At 45.8% G+C, this 24,655-nt stretch overlaps 2 protein-coding genes across 2 annotated transcripts in view; one reads left to right on the top strand and one right to left on the bottom strand.

Moving 5' to 3' along the window:
• Positions 1–24,283, top strand: part of LOC119453642 (uncharacterized) — a 127,836-nt gene extending 103,553 nt beyond the window's left edge. Inside the window, exon 8 of the mRNA XM_049660479.1 lies at positions 24,165–24,283. The gene's annotated coding sequence lies outside the window, so the exon portion shown is untranslated. The remainder of the gene's footprint in view (positions 1–24,164) is intronic.
• On the bottom strand, positions 13,412–13,855 carry LOC125943315 (uncharacterized). Its single transcript, XM_049662397.1, has one exon. The coding sequence runs from the start codon at positions 13,853–13,855 to the stop codon at positions 13,412–13,414; it is 444 nt and encodes a 147-aa protein (XP_049518354.1).
• Positions 24,284–24,655: the final 372 nt, after the last annotated feature.

Raw genomic sequence — 24,655 nt, 5'->3', positions numbered from 1 at the left:
CCGTCGACCTGGCCGAGAACGTGGCTGGTGCCGTAGTTGCCGACGCCTCGCAGTTCCGTCAACCTGGCCGAGAACGTGGCTGGTGCCGTAGTTGCCGACGCCTCGCGGTTCCGTCGACCTGGCCGAGAATGTGGCTGGTGCCCAGGTAGCCGCTGACGTGTCACTCGCCGAGTTAGGCCTCGCGAAGCGTTCTTCGCCTTACGTCGTTCGGCATGGCGACCAGGTAGCACGGTGATTATCAGTTGAACGGGCTTGGCCGAGGAAGAGGGATTCTCAAGAAAAAGACCGGAACCACCGTGAACAGCAGCAGCCAGTCCCAGGAGCTTCGCCTGGACGTCTCCGAGGACTACAGCTACGACTGGGCCTTGCTAGCATCACGACTTCGTGGCCGGGTCCTCCGCTCTCCCGTCGTCAGAGCATGGCTGACGAGACGACCTTCCAGCTCAAGAGCCACGTCGATAATGCTGTTTCGAGGCTTCTGCCTCGCGGAGTACGCCTCGGATCGCGTGCCTCGAGCGCTCGCGCTGTTCGGAACGCTCTGCGAACTTCGTCCTCCTCTTCTCTTGCCACGGGCGACCTCTTACATGTGACACCCTTCCTGTTCGGCCTCCAGCTCCTTCAGCCCCTCGTCGTCCCAGAACGTAGCTGGGCCCTTCTCGTCTGCTACGTGTCCCTTCTCCCGTTGGCCACGTAGCTGCGCGTGCACTTTTGCGCTTCTTCTGCTTTCATATAATGTATTCTTTTTATCCGGATGCTCTTATTTTACAACTTCCTTCTTCTTTATTTCTGCCACTGACTCCTCATGTCTTCTTGTTCTGTTTTTATCTTCTGCTTTTTCTTCTTTCTTCTTTTATTGGCTCATGACAATGGTACACTTTTCTTTTCAACGACAGTGGTAAGCTCCCAGTCATGGTTTGGTAATTCCTACCATATTGACACGTATACATGTTTATCTTTCACCGGTGGCCGCTTTCCACCGGCTAACAAATGTTAAACGTTATCGCTCGGCGCAGGACGCGCCTGTATCGGAAGTTTCTAGAACGTTATCGATGCTTCTTTCCATTGCCTGTTTTCACCGACGCTTCTGTTATCAGATTGCATGACTGACGCGAATTGTCTAGAACTTTCTGGAAGACACGCGGGCATCAGGGATTAATCTAGAACCTTCGATGACTCAGGTATAAAAGCCGACGCGTTTCGCCGCTGATCAGATTTTCGACGATCGCCGACTGTGTTCGCCGCTATCGTTGTGCTTTGAGTGTACCTTGATTTTGTGGGCACAGGTTCGCCCAATAAACAACCAGTTTCGTCGTACACAGTTTTACGACTGTTTTCTTCAGCGTCACTACTACGTGACAATATGCATTGCAATTCAATTTTATTCTTCTATAAATTTCCTTCGCATTATCAGGGTCCCCTGTGAGTAGTTGACCTCGATAAACGTACTCCTTTACAGACTCTAGTGGCTGACTGGTTACCCTGAATTCTTGTTCACTTGCCAGGCTATTGAACATTATCTTTGTCTTCTGCATAATAATCTTCAACCCCGCACTCTTACACTTTCTCGGTTACGGTCCTCAATCATTTGTTGTAATTTCTCCCCATTGTTGCTGAATAGGACAATGTCCTCTGCAAACCGAAAGTTTCTGATATTCGCCGTTGATCCTCACTACTAAGCCTCCCCAGTCTAAGAGCTTGAATACTTCTAAGCATGCACTGAATAGCATTGGAGAGATTGTCTCCCCTTGCCTGACCCCTTTCTTGATAGGTAACTTTCTACTTTTTTTGTGGAGAACCAAGGTAGCTGTGGAATCCTTGGTAGATATTTGCCAAGATATTCACGTATGCCTCCTGTACTTCTTGATTACGCAATGCATTTATGACTTTAGGTATCTCTACTGAATCAAATGCCTTTTGATAATCTATGGAAGCGATATACAGAGGTTGATTGTACTCCGCAGATTTCTCGATTACCTGATTGATGACATGGATATGATCCATCGTAGAATGTCCCTTCCTGAAACCAGCCTGTTCTCTTGGTTGACTGAAGTCAAGCGTTGCCCTGATTCTATTGGAAATTGTCTTGGTGAATATTTTACACAGTACTAAAAGCAAGCTAATGGGTCTATTATTGTTCAGTCTCCTTTCTTATGGATTAGTTTAATGTTGGCGTTCTTCCAGCTCTCTGGTACACTTGAAGTCGTGAGACATTGCGTATAAAGGGCCGCAAGCTTTTCAAGCTTGATATCTCCACCATATTTGATTCAATCGACTGTTATTCCATCTTCTCCAACAGCTTTTCCCCTGGTCATGTCTTTCAAGGCCCTTCTAACTTCATTGCTCATTATAGAAGGGGCTTCTGTATCCTGTTCATCACTACTTTGAATGGAAGTAGCTTGGCTGCTCTGGGTACTGTATAGGTCAGTATAGAATTCTTCCGCTGCTTTTACTATGTCATCAGAATTGCTGATATTACCCTGCTTATCTTGAATTCAGTGCATACATTTTACCTTGTCCTATGCCTAGTTTTTTTCTGACTGATTTCATGCTGTGTCCATTTGCTACTGCTTCCTCAATCTTTTCCACGTTATAATTTCGGATATCCCTTACATTCTTCTTGTTGATCAGTGAATTCTAGCTGATGTCTCGTGTTTGACACTTTCATGTTTTGCCGTTTCTTTACTAGGTCCTTTGTTACTTGGGAGAACTTACCTACTGGTTGCCTTGGTGCCTTACCTCCCACTTCGCTTTCTGCTTCTGATATCAGCCTAGTTAGTTTCATTCATTACCTCTATGTTATCTTCATCTTCCTGTTCTAAAGCCACATGTTTGTTTGCGAGCACCAGACTGAATTGGTCTGCTTTTACCCTTACTGCGTCTAGGTTGGCCTTTTTCTTCTTGTCTAATTTTACTCTTTGTCTCTTGATATTGAGACAAATCCTAGACCTCAATAACCTGTGGTTACTGCACTTTACCCTACCTAACACTTCTACATCCTGCACTATGCTGTGATCGGCAGAGAGTATGAAATCTATATCATTCCTTGGTTCTCCGTTTGGGCTTTTCCAGGTCCACTTCCTGTTCATACGCTTCCTGAAGAAGGTATTCATTATTCGGAGCCTATTCCTCTCCATAAATTCTACCAACATCTCTTCTCTAGCGTTCCTAGAATCGATGCCGTAGTTGCCAATTGCTTGCTCACCAGCCGGCTTTTTTTTTTGTTGCAAGTAAAGCACATTTCAGGCAGTTTGCTGTGGTATTCTGTAAGCATAATTTCAAATTGGCAGTCTAGTGGTCTGTTTGCAAAAGGGTCTACTGCATCAATGCCCTACTTTTTCCACAGTGCAGATGGAAACACCTCAGTTTGTAAGGCGGGCACAAGAGGCTTTGCAGGTATGTTTGCAAATGGGTCTACTGCATCAATGGCCTACTTTTTCAACAGTGCAGATGGAAACTCCTCAGTTTGTAAGGGTGGCACAACAGGCTGCGCAGACTTGTCTACAGACTGGCAAACAGTGCACAGGACCTCATCATTGCTTCCATCTAGTCAATCCCGCCGACCAGTTGTGGTCGTGAAGCCGCTGCTTAATTTGAAAGATCCCCAGATGTGACTCGTGCTCCGTGTTCATGAGGCGGCTCTTTAGGGATAACTGGTACCATGACCTGTTCGCCCTGTGAAAGTAGAGCTTCCTTCATGGACAATTAATGTCCTATACGGTGAAAGAGACCACTTCAGAAGGCAGGGATTTAATTGGTGGCTATGCAGACGTCATCCAGCCGATGATGTTCTGTAGCACGGGATCCTGCAAGGTCTCACTGATGGATTCAAGTCATGCATGGCGAGATGAAAGGTACCTCTTTTATTTATTTATGTATTTATTTATTTCAATACCTTCAAGGCCCAGGGGGCATTACAGAATGGAGTGGCATAAAAAAGAAATCATAATGCAGCAAAAATAAAACAATATGGTATCCAGCAACAAAAAAAACGTAGGTTTAGGCAAAATACTAGATCAGATTGGCAACATGGCAGATTAGGCAAACACGTAGTTTTTTTTTGTGGCAGTTAAAAAAAAATAAAACGTGTCCAAAATATCAGCAACACAGGCGGGTAGGTGGTTCCAATCGCTAGCCGTCTTTGGCACAAGCAAACAATATGGTGTACACAAAAGAATGCACTATCGTATATAGCAATGAAAAAGCGCAAGTTTAGGTGAAATGTAAATCAGATTCGGAACTAGACAGATTAGGCTTCTTATTTAGGATTCTTCTTCCTCTTCATGTTCTGCTTCTTGGGGTTGCCTCTGCTGTGGCATTCTGAATAGAGAATTGGCTGTTGCGTTCTTGCGCCCATTCTTGAATTCAATCGGGTAGTTATAGGCTAGCAGCTTGGCATGCCACCTACCAATCCTGAAAACTCGACGGCTGACTCCTTCAATATTCAGAAGCTCACCAAGGCATGTGGTCAGTGCATAGAATGAACAGGCATGCCCACAAATGCACACTTCAATGCTCGGAAGCCCACATGCTTGCTAGTGCTTCCAGCTCACCAGGCGAGTATTTTTCTTGATATGTTAGTCATCTGGATGCAAAGGTGATAGTAATCAAGTCCTTGCCTTGACGCTGCTGAAGCACTACTCTCAAGCCAACAGTGGATGCATCCGTGGCCACAATTGTCTCCAAGGCCAGGTTAAACAACTGTAAGCAGTTGCTTTCCAACAAGCAAGCGAAGTTCGCAATTCGTCAAGTAACAGCCTTCTGCCTCGTCCTCTAGTAAGCAGCGTTTGTGTTGACCGTTTAGTGCAGACCGTGAGACTTGAAGTGACGTTGCGGTTCAATGGGAAAGAGATGGCAACGCTTGCCGCAGGAGCTGCCAACAAGGGAAGGGGGTCTGGACCACCGGAACCAATCTTTCAGAGAAGTGTTCAAAGAAAGGTGGTTCGTCAAGTTGAAAAAAGGTTTGGGCCGCTCCTATGGCGACCATTTCCCATGTGGTGCCCTAAATGCTGCTATTGAGGTGGTGACACCTTAAGGTTAGGGACAAATACCTGTTTCCAAGCGTTGAGGTCCCATAATGGCCGAGCACCAGGCCGGAAGTGCGCTTGTGCCCATTTTACCGGTAGGTACCCGGCTGCAGCACTTGCTTCCCACAGCCACGGTGGATGCTCTTCAGCAAGGCCATCTGTGGTTGAAATGTTTTCAACAAGCATTTCATTTCTTCAAAATAAACTTGCCTTTTCGTGTCCCAGCTGTAAGGTGCATCCTTTCATAGCAGCTCATGGAGTGACTCGACAACTTCGGCATAACGTGGAATAAATTTTGTGCGATAACCTGCCATGCCCGAGAATGAGCAAAGTGCTTCTCTACTGGCTGGCGCAGGCGCATTCTGTATGGTGGTGGCATTCCTTTGAATTGGGCGTTAGAGCACTGCACGGGCCTGGGCCGACCCGAAAACCCAGGCCTGGCCTGCGGGCCTGGTCCGAAGCGTTTGTCGGCGGGCTCGGGCTTGTAGCCACGGGCCCGAGCCAGTTCATTAAAGGGCCTAGTAGGCCTTCGAGCACACACGAATGTTATGCATTTGATGGTTCAATGCATTCTGTGCCAAGCTGAAGTGACACGTGCAAGAAAGATGACTGTATATCTTATCAATGAAAATTGGAAAACAGATGAAGTTCTCATTTTTAACAGAGCTGCTTCAACCGGGTGTAATGTGTCTGCTGAAACCAAAAATGTGGGCTGATCCTGGCAGCAGCCCAGAAAGGGTTTAAATGCAATGGCACATACACCTGTGAACTAGCCAAGCTGAACCTGGATAAGTCTAGCAACCATGGTTGCGACTACTTAATCTTACTCAGTCATCGATGGGCAATTGATAGCCAATCAATCATTATCAGCCTATATTTATGTCCACTGCAGGATGAAGGCCTGTCCCTGTGATCCCCAGCATTTTCCGGAATTTATTCATTATTGATCGATTATCAAGTATACTCGGTGACAGCTTTTCTTGACATTGGAGCGAAGGCTACGGAGGCGGGGCCTCCGCACATTTGTGTTACTATGCAAGTAGTCCGGCGGCTTGCAGCCGATTTTTCGGTTTCGGTTTTCGCTAGCTCGCAGTGCTAGTGTGTTTAGCAAAATGTATGCATGCAAAATGGGAACGTCAGAGTTAAACTTTGATGAGTGTGCATACATGCAGCTAATTACTGTGCTGTATATATAATGGTACACAGAAAATGTTCCGCTGTTCAGAAGGTTTTCCCAGCATTATTCAGCCTTTATAACAGTGAAGCTTAGCTTCCGTGTTCAGTCAACAAAAAGTGTGGCAGCCCAGGATATACGGGTACGTGCCACACGTGATCGAATGTTAACGTTTACAGTATTAAGCCCTGGTACAGGCGAAAAGGAAGGCCAGTTGCGGCACAATCCTGCCACGCGCGTCTTGTTTCAGTTTTGCTGTATTCGGTTTACGCCCACAAAGACTGTCAGCAATGATCGGCGCAGACTGCGCCTCAGTGTTCGAGAAGCTTCACAATTGTAGTACATCGTTTTGTTAAGATTGCGCGCAAGATGCGAACAGTCAAGCTTATTTTAAAGTTTGCGCGACCACCAGTGATAAGGCTGGAAAGTTCGATGCGTGATGTATAAAAGACGGCACGTCCCAACGATAATCAGCTTTTCCACGGCCGATGCTGTACTCGCCGCTATCAGTGCCAGTGTGTATTGCTGTAATCTGACTTTCCGTTTACCAGCCGACTGCTGCCTTCGTCAACGTCACGACCCCGTGACAATATAATAGCTATGCAAACTATGCAAGGTGACGAATGTCGCCAAGCACACACCACAGCTAAAATATGCAAGTACCATGATGCCACTGAATTGGAAAATTTAAGAGAGCTTACAATTAATTGAATAGAGACTGATACAGATTATTTTATCGAGCTTCGCTGGTCAAGCACCTTCAGGTAGTGTGATGGCCGTCAATGTTTTTTCCATCCCTGTGCATGCAGTATGTAACAGGTATTGTCCATAATACCAATTGTTATTGGTAAAAAAAAGAATGCATAAAAACAGTTCATATCTTTTATTGCATCACAGCCATACGTGAAAATTCCCCTGGCCCGTGTATTTAGATTTAGGTGCAAGTTAAAGAACCCCAGGTGGTCAAAATTTCCGGAGCCCTCCACTACGACCTCTCTCATAATCATATCGTGGTTTTGGGACGTTAAACCCCATTGTGATGGAATAGTTCGGCACGTATGTCTGTGTGCAGTCAGGCGGTAATGAACGTCAGAGGCGCACGAACGGATATAAACGAACATTTATCTAACATGATAGGACTGAGACAAGACAAGCACTAAACATTGACTACAGAGCAAAGGTTCATAAAACGCACACGTCTACACTAAGTCCTACGCGCAGCGTTCAAGGAAAAAAAACAAGTCCGTCTCACAGCTTCAGTCCTGATGGTCTCGTCGATCGGCGGTAGGTCGTCTCGAGCAGTCGCGACAATTTCCGTTGGAGATGACCCTCGTGGGAGGCGAGCCAAGGCAGGATGACAGCACTGGTCATCAGATGAGGCAGGCGACGGCCCACGGCTGTATTACCGTGGCCAGAGCACTCAAATGGGTGTCAGGCGGGTGGCTTCCACCGCCACAACTCCACGGGCCACCTCGAGCACGAGGTGGCCTCAAAGCAAAGGCCTCGGTCAGGCCTCAAAGCAAAGGCCTCGGTTAGGCCTCAAAGCAAAGGCCTCGGTTAGGCCTCGAGCAAAGGCCTCGGTTAGGCCTCGCCCCGGACACAGCCTGAAGCTGCTCCAACAGGCGGCAACGAGCAGGCTGCAGCCAGGCCTGCTCCAAACGGCGTCACACCAGGCGCCACTCCGCGTCTGCACCGACAGGCAGGCGCGTTGACCTCAGGGCCGCCTCAGGTACCGTGGCAGGAGCTCCCGGAACAGCGCACTGGTCCTGCGTCTTCCAAGTCACGAGCCCCCTCTGCCCGTTCGGCACCCGCGTCTCTTCGTCTTCCTTTTTTCTCTTGTTTCGTTTTTTGACCGCTGCCAAGCACGCAAGCTGCCCCTGGCTCGCCTTCTTCTGCTTCTTCTTTCTTCTTGCACAAGCCTCGAGAGTTCTCACAAATAGTCCATGCACATAAACAACACCACTAGTGTCCCTGCACTACAATTATCCCCCCACTTAAGAAAGTTGTTTGGGGAACAACTTGTCCACAGTGCACACAATCAAACAACATACACAAACATGATTTGCATGCTGCTGTACACGTTTGTCCAAGAATATGTCATACACAGCTAAGATAGTCAACACCTATGTTGTCTGCCCCTTTCATCTAGTCCACCGCGAAACCATATTCAGTAAGGAACTTTGATACTCTTCCAAAAGCTTATTAATCTGGTCTATCTGCTGAACGCTTAAGTTTTTCACTATGGCATTATGGGTCTCTCTCTGGTGTAGAGCCACAGATGGAATTTCATGTTCTTCTACAATATCCGACTCGATGGTAATTGCGGTGCACTGCTGGTTGGATGGTTCTATTTCTCTTTCCTCATACTTTTTAAGCAGATTGATGTGGAATAGGCTCACTCGCGAACCGAGGTCGATAAGGTAGTCACAGTTGTTTCGTTTTTCGACCACCGTGAAAGGATTCTTCCATGTCGATTAGCTTGTTCTTCTCTGATGGAAGGAGCAGTAACACTTTATCACCTGCAACAAGCTGTCTAACTCTTGACTTTCTATCATAGTACTTCTTTTGGGAAGCTTTTGCTTTCTGGAGCTCTTCATGAGCCATTTTGCAGGTGTCCTGTAACCTTCCCTGGAGCTCTACGACATATCCGTACGTCGTCTTGGTCTCGGCGTCGAGATTATCGCCTGTCCATAATTCCTTAAGGATGGACATCGGTCCCCGCACAAATCTTCCATACAGGAGGTCAAATGGCAAAAACCCCAGGCTTGCTTGTGGGACCTCTCGGTAGGCAAACAGCAATGGGGCTAAGTATCTATCCCATTTTTTAGGGCATTCTTGACACATGCGTCGGATCATTTGTGTAAGCATCCCATTAAACCTTTCCACGAGACCATTCGCCATGGGATGGTACGGCGTTGTGGGCACTTGTCTAAATGACAGTAGTCCCAGTTCCTGCATTATGCTGGATGTGAAAGACTTGCCACGGTCACTCACTATCTCACGTGGAACACCAACATGGGAAAACATTTCTAGTAGGCCTTCTGCTACCCGCTCTGTCTCAATACTTGGTAATGCTACCGCATTGGGGTAGCGTGTGGCAAAGTCAATCATGGTTACTACATATTTATTCCCTTTGTCGGACGTTGGTGACAAAGGACCAATAATGTCGATCGCGACTCATTGGAATGGTGTCCCGATGATGGGCATATTCCCTAATGGCACGCGACCTACAAGGTGCTTTGGTACAGTTCTTTGGCATATGTAACACGATTTGACGAAACGTGTAACATCCGCCTGTACTCCCGGCCAATAAAATTCCTCAAGGACACGATCTATTGTCCTCTTTTGTCCCTGATGGCCAGCAAGTACCCCTTCATGCGTCATCTTCATTACTGTGCAACGGAGCTTCTTCGGAACCACAAGTTGCTCCAAGTCCCGTCGTTCTGCAGTCTGGTAGCGGCGGAAAAGGATGCCTCAAACCAACACAAACTCGGTTACAGCTTGCTTCTTGGACATGCTTCTTTTATCCAATGCTGCGAAACAAGCTTCTAGCGTGGGGTCCGTGCTTTGCAACTTCCGCATTTCCTCCGGGCTGATGTTTAACGGGTTGACTTGCGGTGCGGGTAGTTGTTGCCGTTCTTTCTTTGTCCCTGCAGCAGCCGTCATTCCGTCTTCGCGTGAATCTTTCGCACTACGGATTGACAATGCTGAACTTGCTTGCTTGCACTTAGCATCGTCAATCGGGTAGACGCCTTCAACGTTGCCTAGTACAACGTCGTACAAAGGATTCTCGATGCAAACTGCACGAACGTGTCCCTTGAAAATCGGCGACTCAATGTACACCTCCGCCTCTGGCAATTTCTTTGCGGACCGGTCTAATAGGCGTATTATGCGGGTACTACCCGTCAGTTTGGAGTTCGGAACCAGGGACCGTTTCACTACGACTGTATCGCAGCCGGTATCTCGCAGGATGGTCACCCTTTTCCCTTCAAGCTGACTCATTACCGTCGGCATTGGTTTCGACACACCTGCACACGTTGTACCACTCTGAGCAACGTAAAGAACGTCGTGATCGTCTTCCGCACTTGGTTGGGCAAGTTCCTGTTGTTTTTCCTCTTCACCTTCGACTTGTTCCGGTCGTAAGAGAGAGCATGACGCTTCACCACGCCTGTTAGAGGCAGTAGGGCAAGCATCTGCCTTATGACCTGTCTTCTTACATATCCAGCATGGTGATGCTTTTAGAGCTCTGGATCTAGTCCAGCAGTCGGAAGCTCGGTGACCCTGTTTGTTACAAAGAAAGCAGAGCGGCTTTCATTTGTAGCCTTTGCTTTATTGTGGGCTATAAGCTTCCCCTCACCTTCCTTTTCTTCCTTGCCTCTAGCAAGATTTCTAATACCTTGTGCTTCCAGGTACTGGTCGGCTGTCTTTGCGAGTGTGTCAAGGTCACGACATCCTCTTTCCTTGAGAAAGATGGCCAACTTTGCCTCGTAGCGTCGCAAAAACTGTTCCGACGCGATGCTATCTCTCAGCGCTTCATACGTCTTCGGTGTCTTAGCTAACTCTTGCCAGTGGTCAAAGTAGCCGAGAAGACGTCCTGCAAACTGTCTTGCTGTCTCAGCATTTTCAGGCTTCGTGTCTCGAAACTTCACACGATACCCTTCTTCTGTGTATCGGAACCGCAGCAGAAGAGTCTGTTTCAACTTTACATAGTCCGTGGCGTCTTCCGCAGACATCCGACCTACTGCCGTTAACGCTTAACCGGTCAGACAAAGACTTAACGACAAAGCCCACTTGTCTCGTGGCCAACCTTGACTAGCAGCCACTCTCTCAAACCTTTGAATGTAGGCATCTAGTTCATCCCTACCCTCGTTATATGGCGGAATCATCTTATGAGGACTACGAAAACCATGACCACCACCAGTTTCATCGCTTACAACACTCGCCTGTGAACGCTCTGCCTCTATTATCCGCCGTCGCTCCTCGAGGAGCGCTCGTTCAGCCTCCATGCGGGCTAACTCTCGTACATGTTCTTCCTGTGCTGCTATCTTTGTTTCTTCTCATTCCTTTGCTCGCTGATCTCTCATGTCCTTCTGCTCTGAGCTCACCCATTCCTTCAAAGCCTCTCCACTCAGTCCCATCTCCTTACCTAACTCAACTAGCATTCTCTTTTCGTTCATTATCGTCTACCACACACAAACTACATGCGGCTCTAAGATGTAACGTTAGAGATTTGTCCTTGTCGCGGACGCCAGAAATTGTGATGGAATAGTTCGGCACGTATGTCTGTGTGCAGTCAGGTGCTAATGAACGTCAGAGGCGCACGAACGGATATAAACGAACATTTATCTAACATGATAGGACTGAGACAAGAAAAGCACTAAACATTGACTACAGAGCAAAGGTTCATAAAATGCACACGTCTACACTAAGTCCTACGCGCAGCGTTCAAGGAAAAAAAAACAAGTCCGTCTCACAGCTTCAGTCCTGATGGTCTCGTCGATCGGCGATAGGTCGTCTTGAGCAGTCGCGACGATTTCCGTTGGAGATGACTCTCGTGGGAGGCGAGCCAAGGCAGGATGACAGCACTGGTCATCAGATGAGGCAGGCGACGGCCCACGGCTGTATTACCGTGGCCAGAGCACTCGAATGGGTGTCAGGCGGGTGGCTTCCACCGCCACAACTCCACGGGCCACCTCGAACACGAGGCGGCCTCGAAGCAAAGGCCTCGGTTAGGCCTCACCCTGGACACAGCCTGAAGCTGCTCCAACAGGCGGCAACGAGCAGGCAGCAGCCAGGCCTGCTCCAAACGGCATCACACCAGGCGCCACTCCATGTCTGCACTGACAGGCAGGCGCGTTGACCTCAGGGCTGCCTCAGGTACCGTGGCAGGAGCTCCCGGAACAGCGCACTGGTCTTGCGTCTTCCAAGTCACGAGCCCCCTCTGCCCGTTTGGCACCCGCGTGTCTTCATCTTCCTTTTTTCTCTTGTTTCGTTTTTTGACCGCTGCCAAGAGCGCAAGCTGCCCCTGGCTCGCCTTCTTCTGCTTCTTCTTTCTTCTTGCACAAGCCTCGAGAGTTCTCACAAATAGTCCACGCACATAAACAACACTACTAATGTCCCTGCACTACACCCATCAATTATTAATATAACATTTTGCACTTGTGGCACAGAACGTGATAGCCAGAACTCATTGCTGGAACTCTATGTCAACATAACATTTTTGCACTTGTGGCACAGAACATGATAGCCATAACTCGTTGCTGGAACTCTATGTCAACATAACATTTTTGCACTTGTGGCACAGAACGTGATAGCCATAACTCGTTGCTAGCATTGCTTGCCATAAGAACCATTTATAATAAACAAATCAAAATAGGTAAGAGCAGGAACACATTGATAACGAAGAATGAGACGGTAGAATACATTAGGAAATGAGTAAATGAAAAACAAAACAATGACAAGAAGCGGTATCACACTTTCAGGTCCCATTGAGACAGCAATGAAACAAGACATCAAACACTATTCGCATGAGATCGCACAGAAAAATGAACACAATTTTGAACACTTCAATCCTCAACTAAGAAACGTGGTTCTCACTGATGCAGCGTATAATGTAAATGTTCACAGCCATGATACATCATCACATCACAGCCGCCATGACAGTACAGTGCACAGTACACGGCCGCTGACACAAAAAGCATAGGTTTGAGCCTGTCGCATTTTGATGGATCAGAAATGCCAGACGCCCGTGTACATATGTTTCGGTGCATGTTAAACAACACCGGGTGGTCAAAACTTGTGCAACCCTCTAGCACGGCATGTCGCATAAGCACATCGTCATTTTGGCACACAATATCCCAACAATTATCACATCACGGTAACGTAACCAGAACATAAACGAAGTGCAACGAAACATAGAGATCAGCAGATTAAATTAAAATGAAGTCAATAAGCAATAAAAGTGTAAATAAATAGCAGTGACTGATGAACCTCAAAAGCAATATCACAGTTTCTGGGTAAGCACGCGTGTAATCCTTTGGTTGAAGCTTTGAAAAAGCACACATGCAGATGCTCATGGCAGTTCATTAATTCCGCTCATGTCAGAGCTGCTCGACTCGTCAGAAGTACTCGAATCTGTGCCCAAAGAAGTTATGAGACTTTCCCACTCCCATGCCTCATCCTCAAGCCTTATCACATGAGTACAGTCTCGGATTCAGTTCTGCGGGGTCACACCTGCGATTCCTTCCAGCAGCAGCTTCTCGACTGAATCGATCTTGAAGTCAGTGTTCTTCGAAGCAGCATAGCCTTTGACTTGGCTCCACACGAGCTCTATTGGATTGAGGTCGCAGTGGCAAGGAGGCAAGCGCACAACCACATGACCGGCAGCGCTGGCAAGTGTGTCAATCTGGTAAGGAAGGAACATGTGCTTGTGCTGCTTAACGAGCTGCAGCAATTCACTCTTCAGTTGGTCATCTGAAAAAGGGATACTTTTCAATTTCAACCAGCACTGGATGTCGGATTTTCTTGATGATGAACTTGGCACTTTTTCAACTTGAGCACTGTGATACGACGCATTATCCATCACAATCACACTGCGTGGCTTGATGTTCGGTAGCAACTCTTCAACAAACCATTTTTGAAAATGCAGAGCATCCATTTCTGTGTGGTAATCACCAGCGCCCTTCTTGGCACGAAACACTAGGGCGGCTCCATCAGCAAAACCTTCCGCACTGCCAGCATGCAAAACAATTAGGCGTCCTCCTTTACCGCTCGGTGCACGGAGACCTGTTGAGAGGCCTTGAAGAAATGCGTCTTGCCGGGACATCACTTTGGTGTCTGTCCATACGGTCCTTTGGTGTCTGTCCATACGGCCTTAGTGTGGCCAGCATTTACCCAGGTCTCATCAAGGTAGTATATGGTCCTGTAAAAGAAAAGAAATCAGTCGTATAGTTAAGAGCTTACGTTTACTGGCAACAGCCCATTAATAAACCAGCGGCCTTGATTCAAGGTTATGCCTCTGTTACAGCGCGAAGAATCCACTGACAAAACCCATGTGAATACATATAACAAAGATGAGCAGGCAAAACTTCCCCCGAGAAAGACTGAAGCGAATGTTTACAAAACATGTTTCAGGCTGCTCATAAAAGCTAATGAAACCACATCCCCAATTATGTGCACAGCATATTTGCTGAATAAAATTAGCTATTCTTTTCAAGTCATTTAGATTCCTTGCTCCTACGCAGAAAAAAAGGCAGTACATCTTCCCAAACAATGCGACGGGAAATGCTGCAATAGTGAAATGCTCAGTTACATCTTCGGCACAGATCGCATCCTCGGCTGATTCTATTTTCCACCGTACAATCGCACAAACATGAACAGCTACCTTATTTTACTGGGGAATTTCGCTGCGACTTAAGTTGGGACATAGCTTTCGATCACTCGCGTAAACAGCATACGTTTGGCGATCACTGATGCAAAGCATACCTCTCGTTTTCGCTCACTGTTAGGTACACACGCATGCTCACCATTCGCGTCTACACTTTTACCAACAAGCACACGCAACGAAAGTTTGCAGAAATTAAAGGAACGCAAGAACTTACCGCTGCTGCCTCCGCATTTCTTGGATTGTTCGGAGGTACTTTCGACGCCAAGCAACGATGTCGTCTCTTTCGAGCAATGCGGAATTCCTTTTTCTCTTTCGGAAGATGAACCCCAAGTCGTTCAGCATTCGTTGCATCGTGCGAGTGCTGATAGTCGGCATGTCCATGTCAGGGTCGCTGATCACCTCGTTGCGTAGCTTCTCAGATGTAGGCAGTTCATTGCGCATGAAATAGCTGTGCACTTTGCGCCGCAATGCTGCCAATGCAAACGTGTCGTAACGTAGCAGCCTTGTCTTGGCGGTCATGCGCTTCCCAGCTTCGCCCGAGAAATCCAGTTTCTTATGCTTTGGAGAGGAGAGTGGGGCCCGCAGAGCTTCAGCCTTGATTCGAGTTACCGTTCGCATACTCACTCCGGTGAACTTGGCGACAGTCTGGCACACAGAATTCGTCGACAGCTCAGGCTGACGGTGCCTTACTCCAGCATAGACATTGCTTGATAACCTGCTTGGTTTGTTTGGAGACCCACTTGTCACATTTAGAGTATAGCCTCCTCGGAGAATGAAAAGGAGAGTTTTGTGGCCACACACGGTACCGCCAGCACCGGGGACGCTATGTTTACTGAGAGAGCAACCAGCAGGTGCTGCGGAAAACGTGGTGCCGTCCAAGAAATAAAAAAGAAAAAAAATTAAGGCGCACGATAACTTTTTTCTATGAACAGCTTCCCATACTTGTTCTATAGTTATAATTAAGAAAGTTTATTCATTCGGGCCAAGTAACTCTTAGAATCAGAAAATAAAATAGGTACTATTTCCTGGCGCACGCGCATGCAGGCGGTTCGGCTCTGTAGCTTCCACAGTGCTGTCAAAAAAAGCTGTCGCCGAGTACAGCTATTGATTGGCTCCAGGGGTAATTGGAGCCAATCAATAGCTAGTCAATAATCAATCAATAATCAATACCTGAAAATGCTGGGGATGACTTGGTAGTGCTTAGCCTAGCCAAAATACATAGCCAATACCTTGCAATAGACAATCGATAGCCAATCAATAGCTAATCGATCAATAATCAAATCCCGGGAAATGCTGGCAATGACTTGGTAGTGCTTAGCCTAGCCTGAAAGCCAGGACTAGCTAGGTACCCATCAGCTCCGCTGTCTCTTTAACATTGTGCCGCCAGTGCAAGCTACGCTATGTTTTTTCTTTCCACAAAAACGAACATTGTTTCCCGCATAAGGAAAAATAAATTACACAAAGAACTGCTCAAACCATTTCCATGTTGCCGCTTTTGCGACTGTAATATTACCAGTGTCAATAGTATTGCATTATTGTAGCGTTAAGGCAAGGGGTGTCTTTACTTGTGCGTTTATTTGATGTTGTATACTTGTGAATTCGCCTGCTTATATATACATGGAAACAAAGCCACCAAAACATGTCTGAAGCCCCAAGTACGAACATCAGAAAAATCCATGTAATACCCAACATATAAACAGGGTGTTTCATTTTAGCTGCACCAAATTTTTTTTGATTTCCTGTGGCAAATAGCACAATTATAATCCTTGATCTAAACTACTCGATGAGGCGGCCATTACTTCCACAAAAAATCTAAATGCCCAATTGAATAATTAAAACAATTACGCTAATTAACTTTTATTTATTTTACGCATCCGTGGCCACAATTGTCTCCAAGGCCGGGTTAAACAACTTTAAGCAGTTGCTTTTCAACAAGCAATCGAAGTTCACAATTCGTCAAGTAACAGCATTCTGCCTCGTCCTCTAGATATTTCAATCTAGGAATTATAGCCGCTGAGTTCACAAGGCGATGCATCCACTTAGAATTCTCAGGACTGAACCAGTTTCGAGATATTAATGTTCAAAATGTCCAACGGAATGCATGGGCGTCCCAGTTACTTTTGGGCGTCAATGCATAAAACAGCATTTTTCCTCAAAACGTTAACTGGAACGCCCATGCATTTCGTCAGACACATTGAAAATTAATCTCGAAACTGGTTCAGTCCTGAAATTCGTTCCAAGTGGATTCCTTCCAAGAATTTCTTCCAAAGAAGCTCGACAACAAGTTAAGGACTGCACAAGCAGCGATGTAACGAAAAATGTTAGGCCTAACGTTAAGAGACAGAAGAGAGCAGTGTGGTCATGTAATGCGTAGGATGGATAACCGGTGGACCATTAGAGTTACAGAATGGATACCAAGAGAAGGGAAGCGCAGTTGAGGATGGCAGAAAACTAGTTGGGGTGATGAAGTTAGGAAATTTGCAGGTGCAACTTGGAATCAGCTAGTGCAAGACGGGTAATTTGAGATCGCAGGGAGAGGCCTTCGTCCTGCAGTGGTCATAAATATAGGTTGATGATCACTAATAAATCTGTCACAGGCAATTTTTAAAAATTTGGTGCAGCTAAAGTTTAACACCCCCTATATTTGCATGCTAAATGACATCATAGTACCACATCGTACAAATCAAGGTAAGTGCATGCGCACCAGTGGAAAATAGCAGCACAGGCAATGGGCCGGATCACTGATGTCCCCATGGGAGATACAAATATTTTGGTCTTTTATTGCTTATATACTGCAGCTGATTAAACCTCGAGAAGGTGAGGCTGACAGATACAATACAATCTGTAAGTAAAAAAAAAATTTTTTCTTACAGGCCGGGCCTCGTCATGCAGACACGGGCCCTAGCTAAGCTTAGTAATGAGTGCCCGGGCCGGGCCGGGCTCAGTAACACGGGCCCGGGCTTGGAACCACGGAGCCAGGCTCGTCTCCATCATGTAAGCTCGGGCTTTGTATTGTGGGGGGCCTCGTAAAGCGGGCCGGGCTCGGGCTGCAACATCAGGCCTGTGCAGTGCTCTAGTTGGCGTTACCCTATTGTCGCTCACTACATGTCCCAGAAACGGCAGTTGGTCATCCTGAAAATGCATTTGTCATTCAGTTTCAGTGCACTTTGTCGATGCACTTCAAATTTTTCTGTAGGTTTGCATCGTGCTCTTTGAGCATGCTTCTGAATGCGATAATATTGTTGATGTAGCAAAGTGTTTTGAAGAATTGCAACCATCATTTTAAGGAATAAGAATGGCACAAATGCAAGGCCAAAACACTCCCTCTTTAATTCGGTAGACACTCTGGTCTCTTATAAACGCTATCAAGTCCCTGCTTTCTGAGGACTATCTAGCATTTCCTCAGTGTGTGGGAACGGAAAGTTGTCAACAACAATTGCCCCTTGTTAAGCATGCATAAATCAATGCAGAGTCTTTTGAAGCTGTTCTTTTTCTGCATGACCACTATTGGGGAAACCCACTGAGAATTGGGGATTTTCTTTATGACATACTCCTTTTCTAAGCTGCTTCAATTCTTTCCGACTGAAAATGTCAAGCCATGTAGCTTAGCAGTGACAGAGCTGGAATCGGTAACGAATTCTGCCTCTATGCATGAAGTTAGTGGCGAGAAAAAGTTTTCCATTAAACAGGTGCGAAAACTGGATGGCTACATTAGGCGCAAGTCCATCAGGCAAGTGTGTAGGCAATGTAAGGACTTACCGTTGATTTTCAGACAGTAAGGCTGCCATGCCATCTATGCCAAGGATGTCGGTCTCGTCTCGAATGACATAGAATAGCAGTGCAACCTGATGGTCACCAACACCAACTGGAGCAAGGAAGCAACCACGAATTGGTGCGAGTCAAACAACGCTGTGGATATGGATTGTAGTGAAACAAGGCTCAAGCATCTTGTAGCTAGTGGCTGACCGTATAGACTGCAGACCTGGGGTCCCAAGGAAATTGTGATACTGTGTACCTGCACGTCAATGTGCACATCTGTTTTGCTCTTGCGAACCAGGTGCAAAACAGTCGGGACATCTGTGAATTTTCGAACGCAAATTCTCAGATGGCAAGAGTTTGTCTGTTGGCTTGTTCACTTCAGCAGACTCGCTCGAAATAGCCAATCTTCGCACACTTCCTACATGTCTTATTTCTTGCCCTGGATGCAGTGAAATTTGCAATGTGATGCAGGGAAACGCAGCAAAAGCACGACTGGGATACAAATGGTAGCATGTTTGGCCCTGTTGCTTGTTTGTGATGCCTGTCATCACTGCAGACACCTGCAGGCAACAGTACCCTGGAGTAACTGTGCAGTTGCTTCGAAACTTCTGCCAACGACCACGGCATGGTCTAAGGTCAGTGTGGACTTTCAATGTGGACCAGGGGGTGCCTTCATGCAGTGGCGCCGCAAATGTATTGGCATGTGATGGCTGGTCCAGGTGCAGCAGGTGCAACCAGCAGCTGCATTGGTTGATTATGTTCCATTGTTCCTTTTGTTTTGCATTTCCGAAATGCCCTGTGGAATCAAAAGTCTGGACAAACATGCATTTTGGGTTCACAAACACTTGCTCAAACATTACCGATGCTGGTGAGGCCTTTTAGTTCTATCGGTTTTCATTGCAGCCTCACCAGCTGAAATGGCATAAAGCCTGGATATGTGCAATTCATAGGCAGCAGTATGTACATTTCCAACACTGCTCTGCTTTTGTCAAGTTGGTCTAACAAAAATGAAGGAGCCGTTCATTCACAACGGCTTTGTGTTCCAAGTAAATTAGGCGTCCTTGCCTTCACAGGTGTGACAGCTCCAGAGCTTGAGCACTCAATGCGAACATGCAGATATACAATTGTCGGAGCGTTGAAAATTGAGCTTGTTGGTACATTGAAACTTTTTAACTGCATTGTGCCCAAGTGTTGCTGTTCTTGTCCTGTCTTTTACAACTGTTCAAAAAGTTAGTAATAATTTGGCCTTCTTCTAAGAGGCTCCGTCATTTTCGTTTGGATTAAATTTTCTTTCCTCGCACTCCCCAGCTCTCGCTGTGGCTGGTACAACGACTCTGTGTGCTCTGCATCGACAGCGAATGCCAACGCAGCAGCCTGTTTACACTGGCTGTCAACGCTGCCACCTGTACTTGTGCACCAGCCACAACCGACGGTTCTTGTCACGCCAAGCTGCATAAAACAGACCATGACTGAACATTGGGTTAGTTGCTGAGACAATAAAGTCAACGAATCGTCACAAGAAAAGGAAATATATGAACAGAAAACACACTGACACATGTGCTATCCGCGAGCCGAAAGGAAAAATAAGACATACATCTATTTTAGTAGTGACTTTTGTGCTGCTTTGCCAGTCTACATGCATTAAATACAAAGCCAGGTTAACGTGCACAGCAATATCACATAAACTGCTGGAATTCCACATCTTAGCTTGTTGCCGTGAGCTTTGTTTGCGGGGTGCATTGCATTGCAATGTGCACTCGTTTTGTGCTACCTGACGCCATGGATGTGACTGCCTTGTACAAGTGGCGACCTTTCTCAAGAGTAAATGCACTAAAATGCTTTTTTTTTCAGTTAGTCAGGCCTTGGAAACTGCAGTGCGAAATCACTGGAAATACCGTGTGCGTCCTTCGCTCCAACGTCTGCACCACATGACATTATTGCTCTTCCTTCTGCCATTGACATCACGGGTCGCCAGCGTGCTGCTGGCACCCTTAAATGCCTGGTGCCTATTCACAAGGCAACAGCAATGACGAGACTTGTATAGGGCACTTCACTATTTAAAAGTAGTCTGCTGCTGGAGTTCCTAGAGGGCGCACGGCGTTTGCTTAAAAGGACATATGCTATATAGTTTCTTCTCCTAGTTCTTGGGCTCTGTTTTAGAGTTAGATTCAAATGATTCCTAATTATTGAAGGTTGATGGTCTGTTACTGTTATCAACTGTGCAAGTTGTGTTTTAGGTATTTTGTTCAGTAATAAATATGTGGCTTACGATGGGAGGAGATTGTTGTTGATTGGAGGGTGCCATCCGAGTGCAGTGCGTTTTTGATGTGACCTTGCAGGAGAAGCTATCAAAGAAGGACTACAACTTGTCCTGCATCTTGACACTTCCCCCTTACCAGCGTAAAGGTTTTGGAAGACTGCTGATCGAGTTTAGTGAGTACAGGCTTATTCTTTTAAGGGTTATCTACTGTAACTTTATCCCTCAATTTTCTTAATGGTTTGATGCCAAGTGGTAGAAAAAAAAAGTTTAGGAGAAAATAATGAATACAGATTACTAGTCTCCTGTTATACAGCACACTTTTTAAGCAGACAACGGTCTCCTAATCTGTGTAAAATTTTTAAATTTATTTCTTTATCAAAAAATGAATAAATGAATGTCTCACGCCAACACTCATAACATTATATTTGCCTCATCACAACAAAACAATTTTTGGCAGCAGTATAGGCGAGCCCTTGAACAGTGCTATGAACTAAAACTAATCAGATCAAGTGAATTCTTGGAGCGCACTCATTGAATAACCCAAAAAATATGCACTTCCAATTGACATGCCTTGCTACAAAGCGAGCCATATCAAACTTGTCACACACATTTTACTTGTGCTTCACTGCACACACAACAATGTAAGAAATAGGTGTGTAAATTTTTACTAAAATATCATTATTCGGTAACAAGGTTTTGCTTGCTTGCATATGGAAGAATTGCAAAAATATTGGTTTTGAGAAAATCTACAAAAAGATATTTCAAAGAAATGCAAAGCGCACAAAAGACATCCTGGACAGAAGAAACTCCCATATGTAGCTTGTCTCATTCTGTGTAATTTTCTTGTCTGCTGTTTCGCGTGGCCCCTCAGTTCTTTTTGCTACCTTGTTTTGCTGTTTCAGTACAATGCCAGGTCCATGCTTTCGTGTGCCGATTGCTGGTGAACTTCCATTTTTCTCACCTCTTCACTCTGAACGTACCCATACTATGGCTACCAGTATTAGAATATAGAAGAGAAGACAGCAGGGCCGCAATTTTGTAGCAATGCCTTCCACTCAATTATATGCCACTCTTATCGTCCACAATTTACGGCCAGCTGATCGCTTTGATAACGCGGGTGAGACGTCGCTCTGACCACTGACAAAGCGTGAAAAGTGCGAAAAGGAATATCATTGGAGAAGGAATCACTACAATCATGGCCCAGCACGTAAACACCTCTAAACAAGACAATCTGCTGTCCCTTCAATGCACACACAGAACCTCCAGAACAAAACAATACGTTTCAAATGTAGCACATTCACCTTGTGAGAATTAATGTTTGTTAAAGTTAAAAACATGCTCAAAATGCCATTAGAGCATTATTACTTGTTCACATTTAATGTTTATATGAAGTAAAAAAAAAATAAAGTGCAGAATTTGTGCACGTTTATGCTTCGCACGAAGCAAGCACTTTCAATTGGGGTTTCATAGGCACCGGTTGGGTTACATTTTCTGCTGTATCTTTGAAATAAACAACGTGGAAATTAAATTTTTCTGGAAGAGGCTCCTCAATAAATGCTACATTAACTAAATGACAATAAAGAAAATAAAGAACTGTACATTTTGGGAAAAAATAAAGTTTTGAACTTGACTGCATACCTTAATGGAGTTGAACAAGTTCACAAGTTGCTCCAACATCCTCACAACTTGTTTGCTTTTTTTAGGACAAGGTCATTTTAGCTGACCTCGCACAGTATTGGCGTATCCAAGATCTGGCTATTTTGTAACCGCTTCCAGAAAAAAAATGGTCGATTAGGTGACTTGTGGATGTTACACAAACATGAAAATGGTATCAAATGATACCTCTCAACACCGAGAATAGCACTATTCAACTACGGATATAATTAAAAATGATCATAATTAGCCGTAAACAGGGTGAAATGTAAGCGCCTGTGTCGTTGTCGCCCTCTGCCGTTCCATCACCAAATGTCATATAATTTATCTGATGCACCCTCCGCAAGATGACACGAAGTATCCGTGTTTCGATACGGAGGAGAGCAGGGTCGGAGAACCAGGGAGAGCCACCAGCTGTGCGATGGCATCGTCAAGCCTTGGGTGTGTGTTTTGAAGATGTCGTAAGCATTCGGGGCTAATAGGCCATATGCCTAGCAGTAGCGTGAAAGCGCAACAAGAAAATGGGGCCGAGGGGCACATTCGAGAATGCAACTGGTGAAAAAGAAGGGCTCAAACAAGTGTCGATGCTGAAGAAGACAAGATCGGTGTACCTGGTGGTTTAAATGGTGACTACATATCTCTATTAGGCCTTATTTGCACATTCATTATTCGCTTCATTTCGTATCTTATTTCATATTGTATCTCAAGTGTAAATACGTCGACCTTGTCTTTGTTTGGTTGGTTTACCCTTCCTTTTTTTTAGCATGCACCATTATTGATAACTTTGGGCACATTCTTTGAAGAGATGGCAGAAAGCATGTTCACATTTTAATCAAACAAGCTAAAATTCACGTGGAATCTGAGTGGTACTCACCCGCCGTGGTTGCTCAGTGGCTAGGTGGTGGGCTGCTGAGCACGAGGTCGCGGATCGAATCCCGGCCATGGCGGCCGCATTTCGATTGGGGGAGAAATGCGAAACACCCGTGTACTTAGATTTAGGTGCACGTTAAAGAACCCCAGGTGGTCCAAATTTCCGGAGTACCCCACAATGGCGTGCCTCATAATCAGAACTGGTTTTGGCATGTAAAACCCCATAATTTTCTGGCTGGTACTCGGGAAGAAATTGAGTTAGAAGTGCTGCTTAGTGGTAACCATGTGACAACTCATTCGACACTTGCTTCATGGCTTGAAGGCCAACTTGAACGAATTTTTGAAGCATGTCAAAAGCCTGGTTTAAGATAGTGTTAATATAAAGGAGCCTCCGTGCAAAATTTGATGTTTGAAATACAAGCAAAAGGGTCGCGAAAAGCCAGCAAAACAGTGTATTTTGATACCGAAACGGAAAAAAAAACTCTGCCATCACTGCTCGCCGCAAGTGACGCTTGAAGGAGCGCACGGTTCCTTGGCATGGCCTCCGTGACAAGCTGGCACCCGTGGCGTGCCGAAAAATCTCTGAGGCAAGGCCTTGCTGGGACTTACGTCACAACCACCACCCAGGTTCATGTGTCATCTGCTTAGGGGCTTTTTAAAGGCTGCTAACAAGAAAACTATTCAATTGCCAGCCCTGTGGCTTTGTCAAGATTGCTTTAGTGGTACTTACTACTCATAACAAATCTAACTAAAGTGAAATTTTGTTGCAGTTGGAGTGTGAAGCCAAGATTATTTCAGCATTGCTGTTTTATTTTTAATTCTTCACTGCTCAAGAAGCGTCATCCTTTTCTAAGTGACCTGGATCTACATTGTTAGGACAATCGCCGTATTGTTTTGGTGTGAATCTCATTGTTTCCTTGTGGGTATGGCTTGTGCTGCAAAGCATTTCATTGCATTCACACCTGATTGCGGTTAGCTGATTGCATCATTTGCAACAAGTGATAGCTGTCTCAAGAGTCGCCTGCTGTTGCTTCTCAGGTTATGAGCTCTCCAAGTTTGAGGGCAAGGCTGGCTCTCCTGAGAAGCCACTTTCTGAAATGGGCTGCTGTTGTACCGGTCCTACTGGTCTGAGGCCATTCTCGAGATTCTGATTATTATGATCCCTACTGACAATCAGGAAAGACCCAAGATCAGCATTAAGTGAGTCGCTCATCACATCCATTGATTTCAGAGATCACTTTGGCTCAAGTGGCAGATTTTCTGTCGCAGCTTGTGCCAACTTTAATAAAAAAAACACTTCTCTCTCTCCTACTTTCTGATATGTATATCAGTCAGTCATTTGTTTATTTTCACCAAACAAAAACATCAGTGAAAAAGGGGAGACGGCGCGAAAAAGCTGCGGATACTGCAGCTTGACTAAGCACCGTCCACCCTGTAGGGGCAATGACATGGTTGATATACAAGCAAAAAGCGAATGATTACACAAGCAAAAAGTGAATAATTTGACTATATATATATATAATATATAT

Source organism: Dermacentor silvarum, chromosome 1 (genome assembly GCF_013339745.2).
Source record: "Dermacentor silvarum isolate Dsil-2018 chromosome 1, BIME_Dsil_1.4, whole genome shotgun sequence".
NCBI classification, from domain to species: Eukaryota; Metazoa; Arthropoda; class Arachnida; order Ixodida; family Ixodidae; genus Dermacentor; species Dermacentor silvarum.
The sequence above is the reverse complement of the archived record's forward strand: the minus strand, read 5'-3'. Positions and strand labels throughout refer to the sequence as shown.

Excerpts from the sequence above, each read along its gene's own strand:
- LOC125943315 (XM_049662397.1), bottom strand. The coding sequence starts at position 13,855 with ATGGATGCTCTGCATTTTCAAAAATGGTTTGTTGAAGAGTTGCTACCG.